Source organism: Panthera tigris, chromosome C1 (genome assembly GCF_018350195.1).
Source record: "Panthera tigris isolate Pti1 chromosome C1, P.tigris_Pti1_mat1.1, whole genome shotgun sequence".
Taxonomy (NCBI): Eukaryota; Metazoa; Chordata; class Mammalia; order Carnivora; family Felidae; genus Panthera; species Panthera tigris.
The window spans coordinates 11,320,244-11,341,144 of record NC_056667.1 but is presented as its reverse complement, the minus strand read 5'-3'; the positions used below and the strand labels follow the sequence as shown (position 1 = coordinate 11,341,144).

General features: G+C 56.4%; 1 protein-coding gene across 1 annotated transcript in view; it reads right to left on the bottom strand.

The window, feature by feature from the left end:
- PLEKHM2 (pleckstrin homology and RUN domain containing M2) overlaps nt 1–20,901 on the bottom strand; it is a 35,656-nt gene that overhangs the window by 4,971 nt on the left and 9,784 nt on the right. The window contains exons 2-12 of the mRNA XM_042995436.1: nt 10,459–10,565; nt 10,017–10,126; nt 9,365–9,464; nt 8,740–8,827; nt 7,730–7,916; nt 6,390–6,449; nt 3,013–3,241; nt 1,073–1,915; nt 740–809; nt 551–641; nt 165–229 (exon numbers count right to left, since the gene is read on the bottom strand). Coding sequence (XP_042851370.1) covers nt 165–229; nt 551–641; nt 740–809; nt 1,073–1,915; nt 3,013–3,241; nt 6,390–6,449; nt 7,730–7,916; nt 8,740–8,827; nt 9,365–9,464; nt 10,017–10,126; nt 10,459–10,565 — 1,950 coding nt within the window. The remainder of the gene's footprint in view (nt 1–164; nt 230–550; nt 642–739; nt 810–1,072; nt 1,916–3,012; nt 3,242–6,389; nt 6,450–7,729; nt 7,917–8,739; nt 8,828–9,364; nt 9,465–10,016; nt 10,127–10,458; nt 10,566–20,901) is intronic.

Genomic DNA, 20,901 nt, shown 5'->3' with positions numbered 1-20,901 from the left:
CCCAGCATCATGTGGTGAAGCTCCCGGGAGAGGAGCTGACGCCCAGCCCTGGGGGCGGAGGGGTCGAGGCAGGGACGTGCCTCGCTCTGAGCTCCCGAGGTGGGTGGCCAGAGGAGCCCCGTCCTGTGCAGTTGGCCTGTGCCAACTGCAGATCCTGCACTCACCGACACATAGTCAAGTTCATTGTAAGAAACGGCCTCTTCCACCAGGTATGGCTTCTCCGCGGCCCCTGAGAGAGGAGACCCCAATGCCTGTAACTCTCAGTGGCCTCTTTTTCCCTCCCCCTACCCCCTTTTCTAAGACTGGCCCCTCTCTCAGCGAGGACCCGTCCTTGTCCTGCGACCTGAGATGACAGAGTAGGACAGTGACACGGGGTGCTCGCGGCGGGCAGGCCCCCGGGCTCGTCTTGGGGCGGAGTGGAGTGTTTTCGCCACCACACGCCAGGCAGCCGAGAGCCAGGGGCGGGGGGCACAGAAGGAGGGAGGGTGGTCAGTGTCGTCCTCGACCCGCTCTCAGCAGCTGCCCTGGCCTAGCCCGGGGCGGCGGGCACCTTTCCGGAGCAGGTAGACATAGCAGTCTGTGAGCAGCACGTACAGCAGCTGCAGGGTGCCCTCCATGTGCCCGGTGCTCATCCGGATCATCTGAGGGGCCGAGACAGGGGGCGGTCAGGCACCCGGCTCCCGCCCCCGGCCCGGGCCAGCGCGCTTTTGCCCCTGGCCCCTGAGCTCCTGGGACTTACTTTGAAGAGCTGCTCTTCGTTTTCTCGAAACACGTGGATCATCAGCAGGAGTAAGTGATTGTTGTCTACCCTGCGAGAGGGACAAGCGTGGGGAGGGTGAAGGCCAGGAGGGGGGTGGGAGGGGACACAGGCACGCGGCGGCACCGTTGTCGCGGCTCTGCTCCTGACCAAGAGCCAGAGCGAGGGAGGGGAGACGTGCGCCCCGTCCCAGCCCCCAGCCCAGGCTAGTTCCTCCGGGGGTTCTGCTTGGTTCATTGGGAGGACGACGCCCACTGTCCCCTGCTTTGCAGGCCGGGGGCGTCTCACGGCAGCCGCACCGAGAGCCTTGCTCACCTGAACTCTGCCGAGTGGGTCATCTCAGAAGGGCTCCCCTGCCCCTCATCCACCCCCGAGTCCTCAGCGCTGCTCGGACACGGGCTGGGCTGGTCTCGCTTGAGCTGGCAGAGAGCCTCGTGGGTCCCGGGCTCTGCTTCGGGCACAGGTCCGTCACCCGCAGGGGGCAACTGCGTCTCCAGTCCCGGGGTCTCTGGCTCCCGGGCCTCCCCCGCGGTGTCCTCTAGGGGCCCAGGCGCCTGTCCCTCTCTTCTTCCTCCTCCCTCTTCTTGGCCAGCAGTCGCAGGGCCACCAGGAACATGCAGCGGTTGGCCAGGCCCTGCAGGGTCATGGTTGCTGCCACTTGATGTAAGAGTGCTTGGACTCTCGACGGTAAAGCGGTAGAAGTCCATTGGGGCTGGAAGCCCCTCACTAAAGTCGCAAAATGGCGGCTTCTCCGGGGCATCCCCGGGAGAGCCGGTCCGAAAGGACTGGTCTGGGGACTGGACGTGGGAGCGCCAGGCGCTGGGGTCCAGCTGCCCGTTGAGCTGGTCAATGACCTTACTCAGGGGCTGCCCCAAGCGCTCCATGGAGGTGTCCTTCATTTCGGGGATGAGCAGACCCATCTGGCCCGGCTCCGGGAGCTCGCCGCCCTCGGCTGTGCCGCTGGGCCCCTCTCCCTCCTCCTGGGGGGAAGTGAAGGTAGCGTCCGGTGAGGCCCGCCCAAGGCCTGGGCTGCTGACGAGGCTGTCACCATCGCCCCGCCTGGCACAGCTGTCCTGGCTGGAGGAGGGGTGAAGCGGACTAGCTTCCTCATCCGATCTGGTCTTCTTCTTCTTGCCGGTTTTCTTCTTCTTGGTGACCCTGGGACAGTAGCGATGGGGAGAGATTTACCATCTGGGCGCCACTGAGCTGGGGAATTTGGTGGGCTGGGTCAAAAGAGGTGATTCTGGGCGTGTGACCTCTGAGGGCACAGCCAAGCTTCCGTGGTCCTGGGCAGTGCTGGCTGGGAGGCCCTGGGCCAGGAGCACAGAGCAGCTCAGGCCCTGAGGGACCCCCTGCTGTTGGCAGAGACAGGGACCAGAGGAACCCCTGAGCAGGTCCCACGAATTCTAGCCGATGACACAAATGAGCTAGCTGTGTTCTGGGGGGACAAAACAGGCCACGGTCGGTCGGAGCGATGGCGCCTCCCTTCAGCCCTCCCCTTAGGATGTGGCCGGTGGACCCTGGGCGGACCTCACTTCCCATTAGGTGTCACTGTGGATAATTCAACCAAAAGTGGACTTAAAGTCTTTTGGGCTCAAACCCCTTGGTTGCAAATTGGCTGGGACGGGCGTGGCAAGGCGACCCCAGGCCTGAACCCATGAAGCCACTCGGGACTCGAACCACCCTGCAGAGGGGGACCCCTGACTCCATTCACTGGGGAGCAAGGCCGGCAAGGCCCGGGGGTAGGACACGCACAACTTCTCACCCGGGGCTGAGAGCCTCAGGGTGGGAGCCCAGGGGCAGTCGGGAGCCCAATCCGTCTGCACTTCCCCCCTTCTAGGTAGGCCCCTGGCGATGGATGGAGACCCTTTTCTTTCAAGGAGCCATGCTGAACTACAATCGGTACAGACCTCAGAAACTGTACAGCGACACCCAAGGACCCCCCTGGGGAAGAATTCCAGTCTGAAGGGACTTTGTGGCCCTGGATGAACCTGACAAATGCCCCCACCCAGGCATGGCCCCAGGTGCCAGCCACGGTCATGGCCTGTGCCACACTGTCTTCCGGGCTCGGGCCCTCTGTTTCTTCCTGCTCACAGAACTGCGGGAGAACCACTCGGTCTCCAGGCAGATGCCCATGTGCCCCGCCAGGGGGTGAGTGTGGTTCCAGTCTGCACGGACAACGTGACACCAGGAGTGCACAGGATGGACGTCAGGACATGCTTATCCAACTGCTCTCGGGGCCCCTCCCCACCGACCTGATGACCTCCAGCTCCGTGCAGGCGTCTGGCAGGTCAAGAGTGCGGGATTCCCCCTTCTCCTGGGACGTCGTGTGCACAGGGGTGGTGTCGGAGGAGGACACGGTCTCTGCCTGGTCCTCACTGAAAGGGTTGTGGCGCTGGGTGGGACTCTTGGTGGAGGCCTTGCTGCTGGTCGGGTCCGAGGCGGTAGACCGGGGCCCGCTGACAGTGTCTGTGAGGTCTCCATCTGGGAGAACGGGAAACAGGAGACAGCCCGTCAGACAGCATCTGGGGCCCCCGGGCCCCCAAGGCATGCCTTATCCCATGAGGGAGGCGGGTGAGTTCCTCCCAGGGAAATCCGACCGGGGTGGCCCTGCTTTAAGATTTGAAGCCCCAGAGCAACAGGACCAGGGACCTGGGCTTGAAGAGCGACTTGGAGGGACACCACCACCACCTGCACTGGGAACCCTCAAGAGCTCGTAGCAATCTGGCCGAGTGCGAGTTAAGAGCCCCGAGGTTAAACGGCCTCCAGGCTGAAGCCCCTTAGGACAGTGACCTCGATGCCTCAAGAGGAAATGAGCCACAGACCTCTCAGGTTAACCTCAGAGCCTTCCGACGGAGAGTGCCAGAGGGGCTCCCCAGTGCCCCTCCTTCAGCACCAAAGGCCACCGGCAGGGCTGAGATACCCAAAGTCCTCTGAAGGGTGCCCCCCCACCGGAGGCAGATAAAACGCAACAATGGCAGAAAGAATAGAGGGAGAGAAGGGGAATCAGAGAAAATGAGGGGTGCAGAGTGGGGGCAGGGGCTGAGGGCAGGACAGGGAGCCCAGAGAGTGAGGAGCGTGGGGGAAGGGCAGAAGACGGACCCAGAGCACAGGAGGCAGGACGAGAGGCCAGATCAGGGCAACGAGGAGATGCCAAGGGGAGAAGAAAGGTGTGCCGAGTGGCTGCCCCCCAACAGCTGCCTCATGGGCTCTTCGGTGGCCGCTTCTCTCCCTGACATCCTATCCGCTCACTCCTGGGGGTGGGGGTGGGGGGAAGGGGGGGCAGGACCAGGCGCCCCTTGAAGGTGAGAGCTGGGAACTCAGTTTCACTCAGCTTGCCTACTGGTCCTTTCTGGGTCGGTCACCCCGACCCTTGGCTCCACCCTGGGGAGAAGGCGGGGAGAGGAGGGAGGCTGACTCTCCAGAGAGGGGCTGGTTTATCGGCTCCCCCTGCCCCCAACCATCCACCCCAGGTACTGGAACGGGCGTGCCTAAAGCACACGGGGCACTTATCTGGTGGCAGATGGGAGCTGCCCCAGCAGAGGACTGAGGCCCTACTGGCGGAAGAGGCTGGATGACAGCTAATGGCACGGGACAGGGGACGCTCACGCCCCATTTGCCAGCTTACACACGTCTCGTTGGCCATTATCTGCCCAGAGGAGACGCAGTAAACACGCTTCCCGTCCTCAGCCTCATCTGGAAGGGCCCGACCTGCTGTCGGCTGCCTAGTGGGTCTTGGAAACCGCTGGGCAGCTGTCTGCTGATACAGCACATCAGCCAGTTTTTTAAAAAGTACAGCGTCTCTTCATGGGAGGACAAAAGCGGGGCCGAAAGCAATCGCCAGCCCTGCCAGAAAAACACTAGCAACACACGAGATTTGCTGCTCATGTCCCGGGACCCCAGAGCCTTCGTTCTCAGGTGCAGCAAACCTCGCCCTTTGGTCTCAAAGAAGGATCCCGCAAGGCCAGACGTTCTTGCTCCAGCCCCCAGAGACCTGCGGCTGTCTGTGGGAGCAGCCGAGGGGTGAGTGAGCAGGCCACGGGACGTGCTGGGTGTCAAGGCTGGACGCTGGGGGGGCCCACCGGTTCTGGAAGTGAGCTGAGGACCATGGAAGGCCGCCCCAACCCCCACTCCAGGGCCCAGAGTTTGGAGCCGCCCCCGAATCCTGCTCCCCTCCAGGTGGAAGAAGGCAAAGCTTCCCAGGTGAGCTGCCAGAGGAGCCTCGGGAACTCAGGAGGTCACGGGGCGGGGGGGTGGGTCGGGGGGGGGGGTGGATTAAGGTCACCCGGCCCCCGGAGCCCAGCCCGGCCCCGCCCGAGCAAGCAGTGCCACCGGGGCTGTTAGCTCTCAGGCCACAGGGAGCTCTCAAGGGCTGCGGAGGAAGGTCAGGCCCTGTTTGTCAAGTGACTGCAACAGGCAGAGAGGAGCTGGGTCGGGAGGGGGTTAGTGGTTAGAATCAGAGGCAGGGAGAAAAAAAAAAAAACCAATGCCCAGCATGTGCACTGCAAGAAGAGAGGTTGAGAGGGTAAATGATGTTACGATGGAATTCTGGATTTCGGGCTGATCTTAACTAACTACCCCATGGCACTCTTCAGTGCTACACTCACAGCCAGATGACCTAATTAATTTTCCCTCACGCCATATCTTATTTCCCTCAAACTAAGTTATTTCATGCTCACATTACTTGGGAAAAGATCATCTGTCATGCGTTACTCAGAGATCACGGCCCTAATAGCAAAGGGGCCGGCTCTGGAGCAGCGGAGAGAGACGCTCATCTCTGCCTCCTGCCCAGGATGAGTAGTCAACACCCCCACCCGGGCCAGCCCCTGGCGGAAGGGGCCCACAGGGTGAGTGGTTCTTTAACAAGGAGGGAGGGGGGGTAGCTACGGCCTCAGGTCTAGAGGAAGCATTAACCCTCTCAGAAACGTGCCTTGAGTAATCGTGAGAACGTGGGGTGGAGCTCTATGGACTTTCGGAAGCCCAGAAAGCGGAGTCACGGGCAGGAGGACGCCCAAGTGTCGTTGTCGCTTAGCGGACAGGTGGGAGGGCGGGCAGATTCTCTCTTAATCTGCCTTAAAACTTCAGAGAGAATCTCCCTGTGGGAAGTTTCAGCAGTGCCTGGACAATTTCGCTCATTCGGTCCTCGGTCTCTTTCAACCACGCCAGAGAGGAGGCCGTCAAGAGCGGACTGGAGGAATCGAGTCCTCTGCCTTTCCTGCTCGATGCTTCTGACCCAGGAGCACATCTGACCTGAAGGAGCTTACGGTCCACAGGTTCAACCCACGCTCTCCAGAACAAGTCCCCGCTCGCTGGGTCAGGCCACTGGCACCCGCGCGAGGTGGCAGTTCCCTGCGCACATCCGGTGCTTCGACCGGCAAGGGAATCGGGACGGGACATCGCTTGGCGACCCCACGCGGCCACCGCGTAAAGGCGGGAGTCCTGCGCTAGGAGATGGGATTTGCCTAGGTCAAGTTCTCCTCCTGCAGAATTCCATCTATTAGAAGACCAAACTTGGCTTTATTATGATCACTGACATTATTACAAATAATGAGCTGATTTCGAATCATGCAGCAAGCTTGGCATGGAAACGTAGCGAAACGGGAAAAGAGGGTGACAGCGGACTCTGTCCCACCTTCCCAGTCTGTGCTGGGTACAGACGGCACTGCTGGAAACACATCTCCAAAATCATAATCTATAAAAACGAGGGACAAAACCGAAGATTAGAAACGGGCAGTGGCAGGACAGGGAGGGCGGGGGCAACGGGGTGGGCGACACGGGGAGAAAACGAGAGAGGAAAAAGCTACACTTTCTACCTTTCATCGAACAGCTTTGGGGAACCCTTATGCTTCTCAGCTCGGACACTGGCCCAGAAGCTCTGAGCGGCTAGAAAGACCTCTGGGGACAATCCTTTCCAACCCCAGCACCTGGTTCTGGGACGTGGGCTCCCCCGTACCTAACCTTCTTTTCTATCCCCTGCCTTTCTTCCCTCTGAACCGAGCAGCGGGTGGCAGGTGGGCTCGAGGGGACGCGTCCGCCGTGGACGGCCCAGCTGCTCCCTCGGGGCCTGGCCCCTGGCTTCTCCGAGGCAGCCCGTGAGCACAACCCAAGGACACTGTGCTGCCGCCTTCCGCTTGTACAAGGACTCGTGCTGACGACAAGTCTGAAAGTATTGCCCTCATGGGCCCTCGGCTCATTGCACAAGCAGACACGGAGGAAGAGGGCCAGGGCCTCAATGCTAATGCAGTTCTAGGGGCTGAACTTGTGCGCGGGGTCCCCTTCCCTGGAGCTGAGGCAAGTGCAGCCAAGGAAGAGCTCTGGTTTCCCACACGGGACGAAGGTTGGAGGAACGGCCAGTTTTACAAACGAACACAGGGGGTCTGAGGTTTGAAAGAAACTGGGCTGTTCCAGTAAGTTGTGGGATCAAGAAAACAAAGCAACCTACAGACGTGACGACAGTCTTTTCCAGTCTCGGGTGCAGTGGGGGCCATCAGCCCTAACATGCTAGCAAGTGCGGGAGGGGCTCCTGAGAAACGGGGGTCAAGTTTCCCTGAACTTCGGACCCGTCTGGCTCTCTCGTCTCCATCCAGGGGTTGCTCCGCCTCTGTCTGCCTAAAACCAGGGCAGCGCGACCTCCCCAGGCAGGCGACCCTCGCCCCTGCAATGGCAGGGAGAGTTTCCGGGTCACGCAGCTAATCCCTCCTCACGTAGAAAACCGCCCCAGGCGTGTGGCACTGGCCTTCTGGAAAAGAGTCTGACATTCCCATGATCTCACGCTGGCTTTTTGCGCCCACACTCAGTGTTTTAGCCGCCGCGGAGACACTGAGAAAACGAAGATCTGGGAAATGGTGGGCCCTGTCGAACTTCAAATCTCCCCCATCGGACCGCAAGGAGCCCGGAAAGACGCCAGCCAGCCAGCCAGGCACCATCAGTGTCACCGCAGCGGCGTGGCTCCCGGCCGCCCGGGGCGCTTACCCTCGCTGGATGGGGCAATGGCGCTGTCATCCCACTCCAGGTTGGTGGAGGTGACGGAGTTGAAGGAGTTGAGGGACAGGCTGTCCGAACCTTGCACGGGGCTGGGGAGGCGGTCTTCGAAGTCGAGCAGGTACTGAGGTTTGTAGTAGTCAGGCATGTAGGGGGCCAAGTCCAAGTAAGGGGCGTCCTGAGACGAGAGTGCAGAGGGCGGGCTTGGCTGCGGGAGGCCTTGGGCGGCCGTGCGCAGACCTGCCCCCGCCAGGCCTCCTGTGCTGGTTTCCCTTTGGGAGAGCAGTGGGCCTAAGGCTCTAAATTCAGAAATTAGCCGCTAAAAGGAGCGATGTGAATGGCTGTGGCTCATACAGCGATGGACTCGAGGCCAACGGAGATGACAGAACCCTACTCTGCCTGTCGACCCCTCCTTGACCTCTGCGACCATGAGAGTCGCTCCCGTTTCCTCCAGTTTCGCCTACTTTTCAGTAGGCAGCCTGTGCTGCTGGTGCGGGGGCCTGGCAGGGTGACTGGACTGGGACAGGGCAGCTGCCCGCTGATGAGCCAAGTCCAGAGCCGCTTTGGGCCCTCCTCAGCCCCTCCTGGGCCAGCGTCCTGTTTCTCCAGTGGGTGACCGTGAGGGAGGCTGGGAAGCAAGGAGCCGAGGACCCTTCTAGGATCCCAAGAGGCACAGGGGTGAGCGTGCCTGGTCTTTCTCAAACACGCTGTAAACATGACAGAGGGTATTTTAGCACTAAATACTCCAGGCGATGTGGGGACAGACAGGCAGGAAGGGGTCACCTGAACGAGGAGTTCTGGCTTAGATAAGCCAAGATAGAATCACCTACTCGGTTCCACTGTTCTGACCCTGAACCCTCCCGTCCCTGAACCCCAAACATGTTGCTCGGGCTCAGTCACACCCCACGGGTCCCCTGAGAGGAACCAGAAAAGCAAAACGGTATATGCCCACCCTGCCCACCCCGCTGCCCCCACAGGCAGCAAGAGCCAAGGGGTCTCACCAGATCCAAGTCGAATCGAATGAACTCCAGCCCAGACACCAAGGTCAGGAAGAGAGTCAGGTGATCGTGGCTGCAGACCAGGGCATTCCTGTGAGACACGAGGAGGGACGATGGTTACCAGCTTGGCCGTATCTCCCCGGCAAGCCGGCTGTGTTGAAATTTGACATGTGACGTCCCCAGTCCCTGGAGGGCACCCAGCTTGGGGCAGCCTTCACCCGCCCCTTTCCAGCATATTCTCCTACTGGGTTTAGAGCCACACAGCACTTTCCTGCCAGTGTCTTCGGCTATGGGGCCTGCGACACACGGCTCATCTAGCTCTCTGCAGCTGCTCTATGTGGTTAAGCATTCTAGTAAGGTCCGAGGCCAGGGTGGAGGATCGGGCAGAGGCAGAGCACCACATCGCTACACAGGAGCCCGGGGGGGACGCCCGCCCAGACTCCGGGCAATGGCATCACAGGCAAGGCGCTGAGGCCTCTTCGGCCACCGTTGACGGGTCCCCAGCGTGCAATGCCAGGCTAGGCCTCTGACGTGGCACGCCATGGTGCCTGCGTGTGACAAGAGTCTTAGGGACAAGGTTCAAGGGGAGCTCCGGGGCCACGTGAGACAGACCGTTCCGGACACTCACTTGACGTAGTATTTGTGCAGCAGACCCAGGTTCTCCTGGAACAGCCGCAGGTAGCTCTCCAGGGAGTTCTCGTTGAGCGCCAGGTACAGCCAGGCCCTGCCTGCAAACAAACGGCAGGAGTAACCGGAAGGAAGGTCTGGCAGGGTGCCGGCTCTTCTGGCCCAGGGCGGGCGGGAAGGAAAGGAAGAGTAGCGGAGGGCACCCCGCACTCAGAGAGCCTCCCGTCGTGTTGCAGGGCCGTAACCCCTGACACGGGCCGGCTCCTGGTCAGACCCTAGCTGGCAGCGGGGCAGGGAGACCTGAGAAAGAGCGCAGGTCACCCGGTCCAGATGGGTTGAGAAGTATGAGCGCTGTGCACCAGCCCTGACGGCTAACACCAGCTCAGGGAGAGAAGCGAGGCTCCCCGTTCCGGGCTGGGGCTCCAGAGGAGTCCGGTTGTCCTCAGCACCTCACTGTCCTTCCCCCCAGTCCGTGACGCCCCAACTAACTGTCATACGCAGGGCGCCAGCAGCGGAACGCCCCTCTGCCACTGGGCACCACGGGGGAATCGGCCTCCCGGGGCTGACCCTGAGGCCACACCTTCGCCCCCGGCCGCCCCACCACGGGGAGGACGGCGGTGGGCCCTCCCCAGCATCCCCCTGGGCCTACTCACTGCGCCCCAGGTTGGTGGCCACGTGCTGCAGCACCTCGATCTGTTTGATGGCCTCTCTCCGGGTGAAATGCACCACGAGCACCCAGTAGCCAGATGAGAGGTCTTGCAGTCTGAGAAAACAGGACAGGAGCTGCCATGACCCGAATGAGCTGGGGGCCGAAAGCAACAGGGTCCCCGCTCCCGGCTCCCAGCTCCCAGCGGGGGCCCAGGGCAACCACCACGCCTTCACGCAGGGTCTCATTTGCTGCTAATTCTTTCCACAACCATTCACGCCTGCAAGGAGGTGATTTACAGGGGCAATTACAGACAGCCTGCGGCCTGAGGCAAATCTCTTTCTGCCGAGAGAGGGAAGAAATAAAGGGCAGACGAGGCGAAGGACTTCTCCCTGGAGGCTCCCAGGTGCCCTGCGGTCGGTCTTCTCCGGAAAGGACCCCCGGCTCACCCATACAGCAGGGCGTGGTCCAAGTGTTCGCACAGGCGCTGCAGGACCTTGTCGTGGTTCCGGATGGCAGGCGTCTCGTCCTCGCAGGCGGCAAAGTAGCTCTGCAACTGACAGGTGAACAGAGCGGCCCGGAGTGAGAAACAGATAAAGAGGGGGGCTGTCGCAGAGGGCAAAGGGAACCAGTCCCCGGGCACCTGGCTGGCTCGGCGGGTACAGCGAGCGATGCGTGATCTCGGGGTTGTGGGTTCAAGCCCCACGTTGGGTTTGCAGACCACTTAAAAATAAAATCTTAGAAGAGGGGCGCCTGGGTGGCTCAGTCGGTTGAGCGTCCGACTCTTGATTTCGGCTCAGGTCCTGATCTCAGGGTGTGTGAGCTCGAGCCCTGAGTGGGCTCTGTGCTGATTCTGTGTCTCTCTGCCCCTCCCCGACTCACGCTCTCTCTCTCTCTCTCTCTCTCTTTCTCTCTCTCAAGATAAATATTTTTAAAAAATAACAAAAGAAAAAAACAAGTCCAGTGATGTATCCGTGGTGACCAAGAGACAAGTCTACCTCGAACCGCCTGCACCGGCTGCTTACCCAGCATCCAGAGGGCAAAGGCTGTATCCTCGGGGCCCAGTCCCAAGAGGTCCTCAGCTAGTGCTTTGCACAATGCCAGCTGGATGCTGGGAGGGGTCCACAGCCTGGGAGTAGGTCTCACGTGGCACCAGGCTTCGAGTCAGGGCCACAGCGCCACACCACTCCAGGGACCCTACGTGCAGCCTTATCTATATAAACGCCACCCACTCCTGGAGTTGTGTGGCACGGTGGCCCTTCTCTGGTGGCCTCCTTGCTGGAGGCTGACCTGGGACACAGATTTGCCCAAGGAGACAGACTAGGTTGGATACGGGTCGGGGTATCATGTCAAGCCCTGCTCCAAGAAGGACACCTGTTTCCGGGCTGGCGGGTGGGGGCAGGCGGGGAGACGAACGGCAGCAGTAAGCAAAGGCCAACGAAGGGGAGGGAGGCTTTCTCCGCCAAGAAAGCCCCGATCCTTGAACTGGATCCTCTGAAACCACCGTGAGGAGGCAAGGAAAGCCCTAGGAGACAGGTCTTTCCACCAACTTTGTTCTAGCCATACTCTGGTCTGCTGTTGCCCTTCTGATGGCCAGACGAGGGGGTGGGGGGTGCAGACACACAAAAAGAACACTCATCTCAGGTTTGGGCTCTTGGCACTGGACAAACGTGTTCTCAAGTGTTTTCTGGGCGCAGTGGTAGAGACAGCAGCAGCAGCAGCAAGAGACATCAACCACACCGAGGAGCACGCGCTCTTGGCGAGAGGCCAACCATTCAGCACCCACAACAAAAATAGCCTCTCTTTCCTGTGGCCCAGGGTGAGTCCAGCGGCCCTGCTGGCCCGGGATAGACCCCAGTCCTGTGGGGCCACCCTCTCTCCTGAGAGACAGGCACCACAGTCCCGGGAGGAAGGTTTCCAGAACCGAAAGGAAAAGGGCGGTGAGCTTGTGCAAGCTGCCCAGTTCCCTCCCAGCAACGGCTGGGGCTTGCCTTGCTCACTTCAGGACAGGGAACCATACCGGAGTCCAGACTTTCCTTTTTCTTTCTTTTTTTCAACACCCGAGCAAATCTGAGATCAGGGAGTCTTTGACAGATGTTAGAGCTGGCAGGATCTTTCGAGATCTAGTGAACTCCCTTATTAAGGACGCAAAATGAACGTTTGTTCATTTTCTTGATTATAAAAGTAGCCACACTGGGGCGCCTGGGTGGCTTAGTCGGTTGAGCATCCGACTTCGGCTCAGGTCATGATCTTATGGTTCATAAGGTCGAGCCCAGCGTCAGGCTCTGTGCTGTCAGCTCAGATCCCAGAGCTTGCTTCAGATTCTGTCTCCCTCTCTCTCTGCTCCTCCCTTCCTTGTGCTCTCTCCTCCGTCTCAAAAATAAATAAACATTAAAAAAAAAAACTAAAAAAAGAAAAGTAGCCACACCTACCATAACACTCAAGAGACGTGGAAAAGCTTTAACATTTTTTGTTTATTTTTATCTCTTTATTTATTTTTAATGTTTTATTTATTTTTGAGAGAGAGAGACAGAGCGTGAGAGGGGTTGGGGCAGAGAGAGAGGGAGACACAGAATCCGAAGCAGGCTCCAGGCTCCGAGATGTCAGCATAGAGCCCGACACGGCTCTGTGTCGAACTCACCAACCGTGAGATCATGACCTGGGCCGAAGTCGGATGCTTAACCGACTGAGCCACCCAGGCGTCCCTGTTTTGTTTATTTTTAAACAGAGAAGGTGGTTAAAACCAGTGGAGGTTAAGACCCTCACTGTGATTTTCAGCTAAGGGAGGGAGCCAGAGCTGGAACTCAGACTCCCTTTTCAGGTCAAGAGACTTTTGAAACAATTATTCCGAAAACAACACTGGCTCACCATAAAAATTCCGGCAACACGGAGTGTGTATAAAGTATAAAGACCACCTGGGCCCCCGTTCCCCACTGTCAACAGCTTGCGCGTGTGTCCTCCCAGCATGCCGCCTGCATACACAGACTTAAAAATCAAAAGAGCGAAAGAGGGTCATGCTACACTCATTGTTCCGAAACGTGCTTTTTCTCGACAATGTACGAAGCATCTGTTTGCACACCATTCCATACGGAGCGGCTGCGTTTTTCCAGAGCCACCCTGCATTCTGAAAGAGGACGCTGTTAGCTAAATGGCCGCTGTCTCCCGTTCTCTGATGCCACATGTGACGTGCTTCTGTGGATCCCCGGATCCGTGCATGTGAGCACCCGTGGATCTCTGCGTGGCTATTTCCGCGCGGGGTGTGCTCACAGCCGAACTGCAGACCTTTTAAAACGCTGCTCTCACCGTGCGGGGCTAACCCTGGATACAATTAGTCTAATTCTTGCCAGTCCAACTGCTGAAAAACAGTACCTAATTGTTGTTCTGGGGTTTTTTTTGAAGTTTTTTTTTTTTTTTTTTTTTTAAGCAATCTCTACGCCCAACGTGGGGCTGGAATTCACGAGCCCGAGATCAAGAGTCGTGCACTCCTCCGACTGAGCCGGCCTGAGCTGAGATCATGAGGTCATGATCTCAGCCGCCCGGGTACCTGCTTGCTCTAAATTGGATTTCTCCCCACACTAGTGCAGCTGACCACCCTTCCCTATTTCTTCTCCTGTGAGCCGCCTATTTGAACCGCTGCTCAATCTTGTCTGCTTCTCTTTTTCCTGCTGGTCTGTCGCAGCTCTCTGCCGGTGAAGGATTTAGTCCTGTGTGTTGCTTTGAATTATTATTTTTGCCCAGGGTCAAATGACCTTTAAATTTTGCTTATGGTGGGTTTTTTTTAATCCTATTGAGAAACTTTTATGTTTTCCGAGCCAACTCGGTCAATCTTTTTCTTCACGGTCTCCCGTTTTTCCCAGTCTAGTATTACAAAAGTATTTTTATCCTTCTATAGTTTTGGTTTCTTCTTCTTCTTTCTTTTCTTTTCTTTTTATTACTTTTTTTTTTTTTTTAATGTTTAAACCTTTACTTTATACGTGGCATGAGGTAAGAATTGAGCCTTATTACTTTCTGGATGGAAAACTCATTTTCCACATTATTAGTGGTCCCATCCTGATTTGGGCTTTCATATGCCACCTTTCTAGATTATTTTAACTGGGCCATTGCCTGTCCCTGTGCCAGTCTCCGATTTCAGTTTATTTATTTTGAGAGAGAAAGAGAGTAGGGGAGGGACAGAGAGCCAGGGAGAGAGAGAATCCCAAGCAGGCTCCACACTGTCAGTGCAGAGCCCAAAGCAGGGCTTGAACTCACAAACTGAGATCATGACCTGAGCCGAAATCCAGACTCGGACGCTTGACCCGCTCAGCCACTCAGGCGCCCCCAGTCTCTGATTTTTAATTATTTTCACTTTGTCATTTTGATATGGGCAGAACAAATCCACCCCACCCCCCGACTATTCTTTTCCAACACTGTTTTGACTATTCTGGCACGTTCTTTTAGATTCAAATTTCAATTCAACTACCTTTGGGGCTTGGAGTAGAATTATACTGAATCTTGGGATTATTTGGGGGGGAGACGGTATCTTTGCGACACTAAGTCTTGCCATCTGGGGCCGTGGAACTTTCCCCCAGTCATGCAGGTCTCCTCTTACATCCTCTGGTAAGTGTCAGAGCTTTGGTTAGGTAAGTCTCGCACATTTACTGCCAAGTGGGTTACACACGTACACATATATAATGAGTTAGGGAACATTCTGCCAACCGGGAAACAACTTCTGCAGAAAGTACAACAGAAAGGGCGGGTGACGCGGCGCTGAAGGGTGGGCGCTCTGGGCAGGAAGCAGGGGTCCAAAGCTTGGCTCTGCTGCTATGGAGCGGCAAACTGCTCAGCCGTCCAAACTCATTTTTTTCTCTGGGTGGCTCAGTGGGTGAAGCGTCCGACTTCGGCTCAGGTCATGATCTCACCGCTCGTGGGTTCGAGCCCCGCCTCAGGCTCTATGCTGACAGCCCGGAGCCTGGAGCCTCCCTCGGATTCTGGGTCTCCCTCTCTCTCTGCTCCTCCCCCGCTCGTGCTCTCTCTCTCTCAAAAATAAACGTTAAAAAAAAAAATCTTTTTAAACTCTCTTTTTCTCATCTGTAAAATGGGAGAGAGCTGAGCTGTTCAGTATAGCGGCTGCTAGCTCCATGGGACTACATTGAATTAGTTAAAGTTAGACACAAGTAACAATTCAGTTCTTCAGTGACACTGGCCACATTTCACACGCTCAATAGCCCGTGCGTGCGGTCAGGGGTTACTGACAGTGCAGGTACAGAACATTTGCCTCCTTGCAAAAGTTCCATCGGACAGCGCTAGCTAGTTTGGAGGATTGAATGATACAAAGCATGCAAAAGGCTTACCATCCATAGATCCTGGTAAGTAGCAACTGCTCGGTAAACATGAGCCACTCTTATTAAGAGTAATGAACCCGTATTCTTAAACCCGTAACAAACCGCTCAGCTAAACCTAACAGCAGGTACAAATGGGACACAATGAAGCGCTCTGCTCTCAAGAACTACCATTCCGTTCACTGGTTCACCAGCAGGGGGTTCCGAAGCCTACCCTTTAACCACTCTTTCTGTTCTGGTCTTTTTCATGTCTTATTTACTTTTGAGCGAGAGGGCACAAGGTGGGGAGGGGCAGAGAGAGACGGAGACGGAGGGTCCAAAGAGGGCTCCGCGCCGACAGCCGCGAGCCCGACGTGGGGCTCGGACTCACGAACCGCGAGATCGTGACCTGAGCCGAAGTCGGACACTCAACCGACTGAGCCACCCAGGTGTCCCTTAACCACTCTTTTCACAGCATCTTTTACAGCAGGTTAATAAAGATGTCCCGTGATCTCAGGGGACAAGGTGTTCTCGAATCGACGCTGCAGCCCGGCGTGGTTCCTGAGAGGAGCAGGAAGAAAGGGACAGTCTATGAACCAGTGACGGGAGGACTTTAGGAGCTGTGCCCGCAGCGTGACCTCATGCTTTGGGAGTTGGTCAGCAAAGCACGACGCGAAGGTAAACAGCGGAGGCGTTCTCCCTTCACCGTGGACAGGCCGCAGCCGGCAGCCACTCGCTACGCCGGTAACATCAGCAGGCTCTGGGAGGGGAGCAAACATCACACGAACGAGGGCGCTAGGGCAACAGAATTTAGGGAATGAGGATAAGGAACACAAGTCAGCCTGGAAGCACAGTCACCAGCTGTGCTCCAAACTACTCTTGGGTTCCATACAATACACCTGCTGCTGGGACTGAGGCGGCTCTATTCAGAGCCACCGTTTATTACGTGCACTAGGAAGGGGAGGGGTGGATGTCCGGGGGCAGACAACTGGGATGGGAACGCGGGTTCCGCTACTCACTCACTGTGTGACCTTGGGCAAGTGACCTCCCCTCTCTAAAACTCAGTGTCCTCCAGGGCAGATGAACATAAGGGAAGGGAAGCAAAAATAATCTAAAAACAGGGAGGGGGACAAAACAGAAGAGACTCATAAATATGGAGAACAAACTGAGGGTTCCTGGAGGGGTTGTGGGAGGGGGGATGGGCTCAATGGGGAAGGGGCATTAAGGAATCTACTCCTGAAACCACTGTTGCACTATATGCGAACTAATTTGGATGTAAATTGAACAAATAAATTTTTTTTTTAAAAATTAAAAACTCAGTGTCCTCATCTGTGAAACGGACTTAGTAATCCTCCCTATAGGTTGCTGGAGGGGTTTAGATAATATGGACGCTGTCTTTACCAAAGTGACGATGACATACTTTACAAACACTATTTAATTTAGTCATTACAGCGGCTCCATAAAGTAGGTCACAGAGCTAGTAAGTGGCAGAGCCAGACTCTCGATCCAGGTCTTTCCATCTACCCTGGGCTCAAGATCCCTGAATGAATAATGTATATAAAATGTTATGCTCTGATCTAATATGCTGCAGGAGAATGCAAGAAAGAGAAATGCGGTCTCTCTTTTTCAAGCCACAGAACTAAAAAGCCACAGAACTAAAAAGCAATTCTTCTTGGAAGACGAAGCACGGAGAAAAGGCGGGGCAGCATGTTTAAGAAGAAATCTTGCCTATTCTTCTCGCCATCTTTTTGCCCCACACCGGCATCTCCCCAGGAGTGAGGAAGTGTATCATTTGGCTAACCCGCCGCCGTTGCCCCGGGTGGAAGTGAGAAAGGGTCGGGTTCGAGATCTATTGTGAAGGCGGTGCCCCAAGGATTTACTGATGGATTAGATACGGGGTATGAGAGAAAGGAAGGTGCCAGGATGATTCTAAGGGTTTTGGTCTAAGCAACTGAATGGCGACGCCATTTCCAGGTCAGGTGGAACAGTGCTGTGGACATGGTAAGCTCGAAGCACCTATCAGATATCTAGGTGGTGATGTCAAGGAGACAGGTGTATAAATGGGTCTGGAGCTCAGGGAGTGGTATTTCATGCCGTGGGATGGACGAGGTCACCCTGGGAGTGCAGGAGGACCAGCACCTGAGCACTGAGCCGGGGCCCTCCGATGGGAGACCAGGGGTTCTCGCCCAACCTGCACAACAAAACCACTAGGGGAAGGCAGGTGAATCCTAATGTCCAGGCGCCTTCCCAGATCAATTAAAGCAGAAACTCTGGAGGTGGAGCCCAGGAACCAGTATTTTTAAAACGCTCCCCACGTTATTCTAATGCCCAGCCTGGGCTGAGGGGCACTGCTTTAGACTGAGAAGGTACAGCCGATGAGGCAGGTAGCAAATCTGGACAGTGTGCGCTCCAGAAGCCAAGCGAAGAAAGTTTCCAAAAGGAGGGAATGATCCCTTCATCAGGGTCACAGTCCCACAAAAAGGGAGGTGCTGGGAAACCCAGCGAAGGCGATATGAGAGTAGGGATGGGGACAAAAGCCCGAGAGAAGTCGTCCAAGAGAGGTCAAGTTTACTTGGATCCCGTTTCCGGCAAAGGAGGCATTTTTAAAATGACATTGATGAGGCAATTAGAGCTTAAAAAACTTCATAGTTATTTGATGATATTATGGAAAAATTATTAAAATTTGTAAGGTGTGATAGTGGTATTAAGTTATGTGAGAAAAGAATCCTTACCTTTGAGCAATGTTTACTGAAAAATTTACGGATGTCTGGATCAGGCAGGGCGCCTGGGTGGCTCAGTAAGTTGAGTGTCTGACTCTTGGCTTTGGCTCAGGTCATGATCTCACCGTTCGTGAGTTCGAGCCCCGTGCCGGGCTTTGCACCGAGAGTGCGGAGCCTGCGTGGGATTCTCTCTCTCTGCCCCTCCTCTGCTCGTCGCGTGCTCTCTCTCAAAGTAAATAAAAATAAACAAAAATAACAGAGGAGTACGCTGTCACAAAATAGCCCATGAGATGATAAGCACTGTCCATGGACTTCAGCATACCATACTGCCTAGTTTGGGTTCGAAGAAAGAGAGAGGGGAAGAGAAAGGAGGAAGGGAGGGAGGAGAGGAGACAATAATACAGAAAACTCCTTTGACCAGTTTTGCCGAAAGAGTGGCAAAGAAATGGAGGTGGAGTAAAGGAGTCGAGTCCTTGAACAGGAAAGACAGGATGGCACCCACCACCCCAGGGGAGGGTGGTGCTGATGGGAAGCCAGACGCAGTGGGCAGGTGTGCTTGAAGGCGGCAGGACGAACCGTTCCCATCAAAGGGAAACATCAAAAATAAGCAAGGTCAGCTGAGAACGAAGAGAGGGACTAAGATTTAAAGTAATTTTTTTAAAGCCACGGTCTCCCTAAAGTCCTTTAAGTCAGGCATGTTCCCAGACCACGCCCTGGATTCCCTGCTTCTGATTCTGGGGGTGTGCGCAGGCCCGGGGAGCGCTGGGCGCAGCCCAGCCACTCTCTCAAAGCCAGGAGGACGGTGCTCCCTGCGGAGCACCCTGGGAAGACCGGCCATCACGAGACCGTGCCAGACCCCGTGGCTGCTGGGAAATGTGGGTGGCACACTCCAGCAGGCCAAGAAATGCCTGACTCGGGGCATTTTAATTCGGGTTGGTCCCACTCTCTGCTCTGCGTGGCAGCCGGCTCTCTTTGTCTCCTCTCTCTCTTATAGACACACAACTGAGAAACAATTTCTAGTTCTGTGGTTGGCACCAAGAAACCTTTCCAGAACTGGTTCCTAATAGGTTAACTCAAAGGTAGCAATGAAAGATTACAAATGACCAAAGGAAAATAAGACGGTTACAGGTGCCTTTCTCTCTCTGTCAGTCCACACCAAGGTGGCCGAGATGCCCCGGAGCAAACAGATGGGAGGTCTGGAATCTAACTGCTACCTACTCACAGGCTGTACGGGGCAGGGCAGCGGGAGGGCTGTGGGAGGGTCCCCATCCCCTATTTACAGAGCTGGATAAGAATCCCTGCCCCAACAAGGGTAGGAGAGTCCACAAGGTGGGACAGACACAGGGCTGTGAACGTGTCTTTGGGAACTGCCTGACCATGCGGGGCTCCCTGCCGGGCCTGCTCCCTCCCTGCTTAGCACACAGAGCACAGGAGAATCTGGTTCCTCTGCTCCCCAGGCAACAGCAGCCGCCCTGTGGGCTCCATGGAGACCAGGTATATTTAGACCACAGAATGGTTAGAACGGCCTCGGCAGTCCAGGAGGTGGAAATCCAAAAGCAGGAAAATCCCACGGAGCGAAGCGTGGACGGATACCTGACTTCAACTCACCTCTTTTATAAATGAAATCCATGATGGCCCTGGTTACATGAGCTCGACTCAAACTCTGAGCCCCCTGAGCTGCGGGGCCACCTGATCCCTGAGCTGCCTCTCACCTGATGCTGCTTGCGGGTGCGCTTTGGGCGAGGGACGAGTCTTAAGGAAAACGAGAGGGCACTGCCTGCCTTGCCTTTGGAATTCTATTTACAGTGTGACCACTGCCGGGTCAAAGTGGCCCTGTGGCCCTCTCAGACACCGGCTCTTCTTTCCAAGGCAGAAACTCAGAGGAAAGGCCGAGGTCAAGCCATGTGCTACCGTTTATTACCCACCTTTGGTGTTGGGGTGCCCCTAAACCTTGATGCCTGAACTCCCCCGGGAGAGGGACCCCACGAGGGTTCGTCCCCAGCAGAGACCACTGGAGAAGAGGTGGTGGGGTTAGAACCACCCAATGCCCCCCCGGGGAACCCACCGAAACAGTGTCCCACACTGGTCTCCCGTGAGCATTTTGCACTGGCTGCAGGCACAGACTCATGGATTTGAAGAGAAGGCTCATCCTGCATTCCCTCAAAAATAAACCAGCAACCACGCAAACAAGGCAGGCAAACTGGAGTCTTGTAAGTCTCAGCAAAACTTCTTAAGAATAATAATGCCCGATCCAAGGAATGGAAGGCCAGGGCCGACAGCTTTTCTGTGCAGAATCTCCACTGGAGTCTAAGACAAGGCTGGTCCTGGCCAGGCTGAAGAATTTTGGAACCCAAGAGTGCAAGCACCCGTAGAAGTCACCTGGTTACACGGCAGAGTTTCCTGGGGGCTTCCATGGTTGGGGGGGGGGGGGGGGGCTAGTCCGAGTGAGGCTGTCAGCGAATCAAAGTTTGACTACCATACACGCGGAAGATCAGAAGAATCGTCTCTCAGCCAGAATCCTCATTCTGTCGGCAGGGAGATCGGGGCCCAGGGAGGCGAAGACACTTCCTGCCCACCCCCCAGGCCAGGTGAGCTCAGACACCCCGCTAGTAGCTGTTCCTGGAGCCCCTTCTGCTTCCCTCCCACCTGAGGATAAAGCGACACTCGGGGGTACCTGCCCTAACCATCTGGAAGCGCTCATCCCAATGTCCTACTGACGGCAGGGCAGTAAGCGGCCCGGGGCCATTCCCAGGGCTCTGCAGAATGGGAGTCAGGGGTCTGGGGACAATGTCAGGAAGGTCTTAAGTGCCTCCCTCCTAGACAACATGAGTGTGTGAACAGAGGCTCTGGCCCGCCGCGTGTCGAACACTCCGCC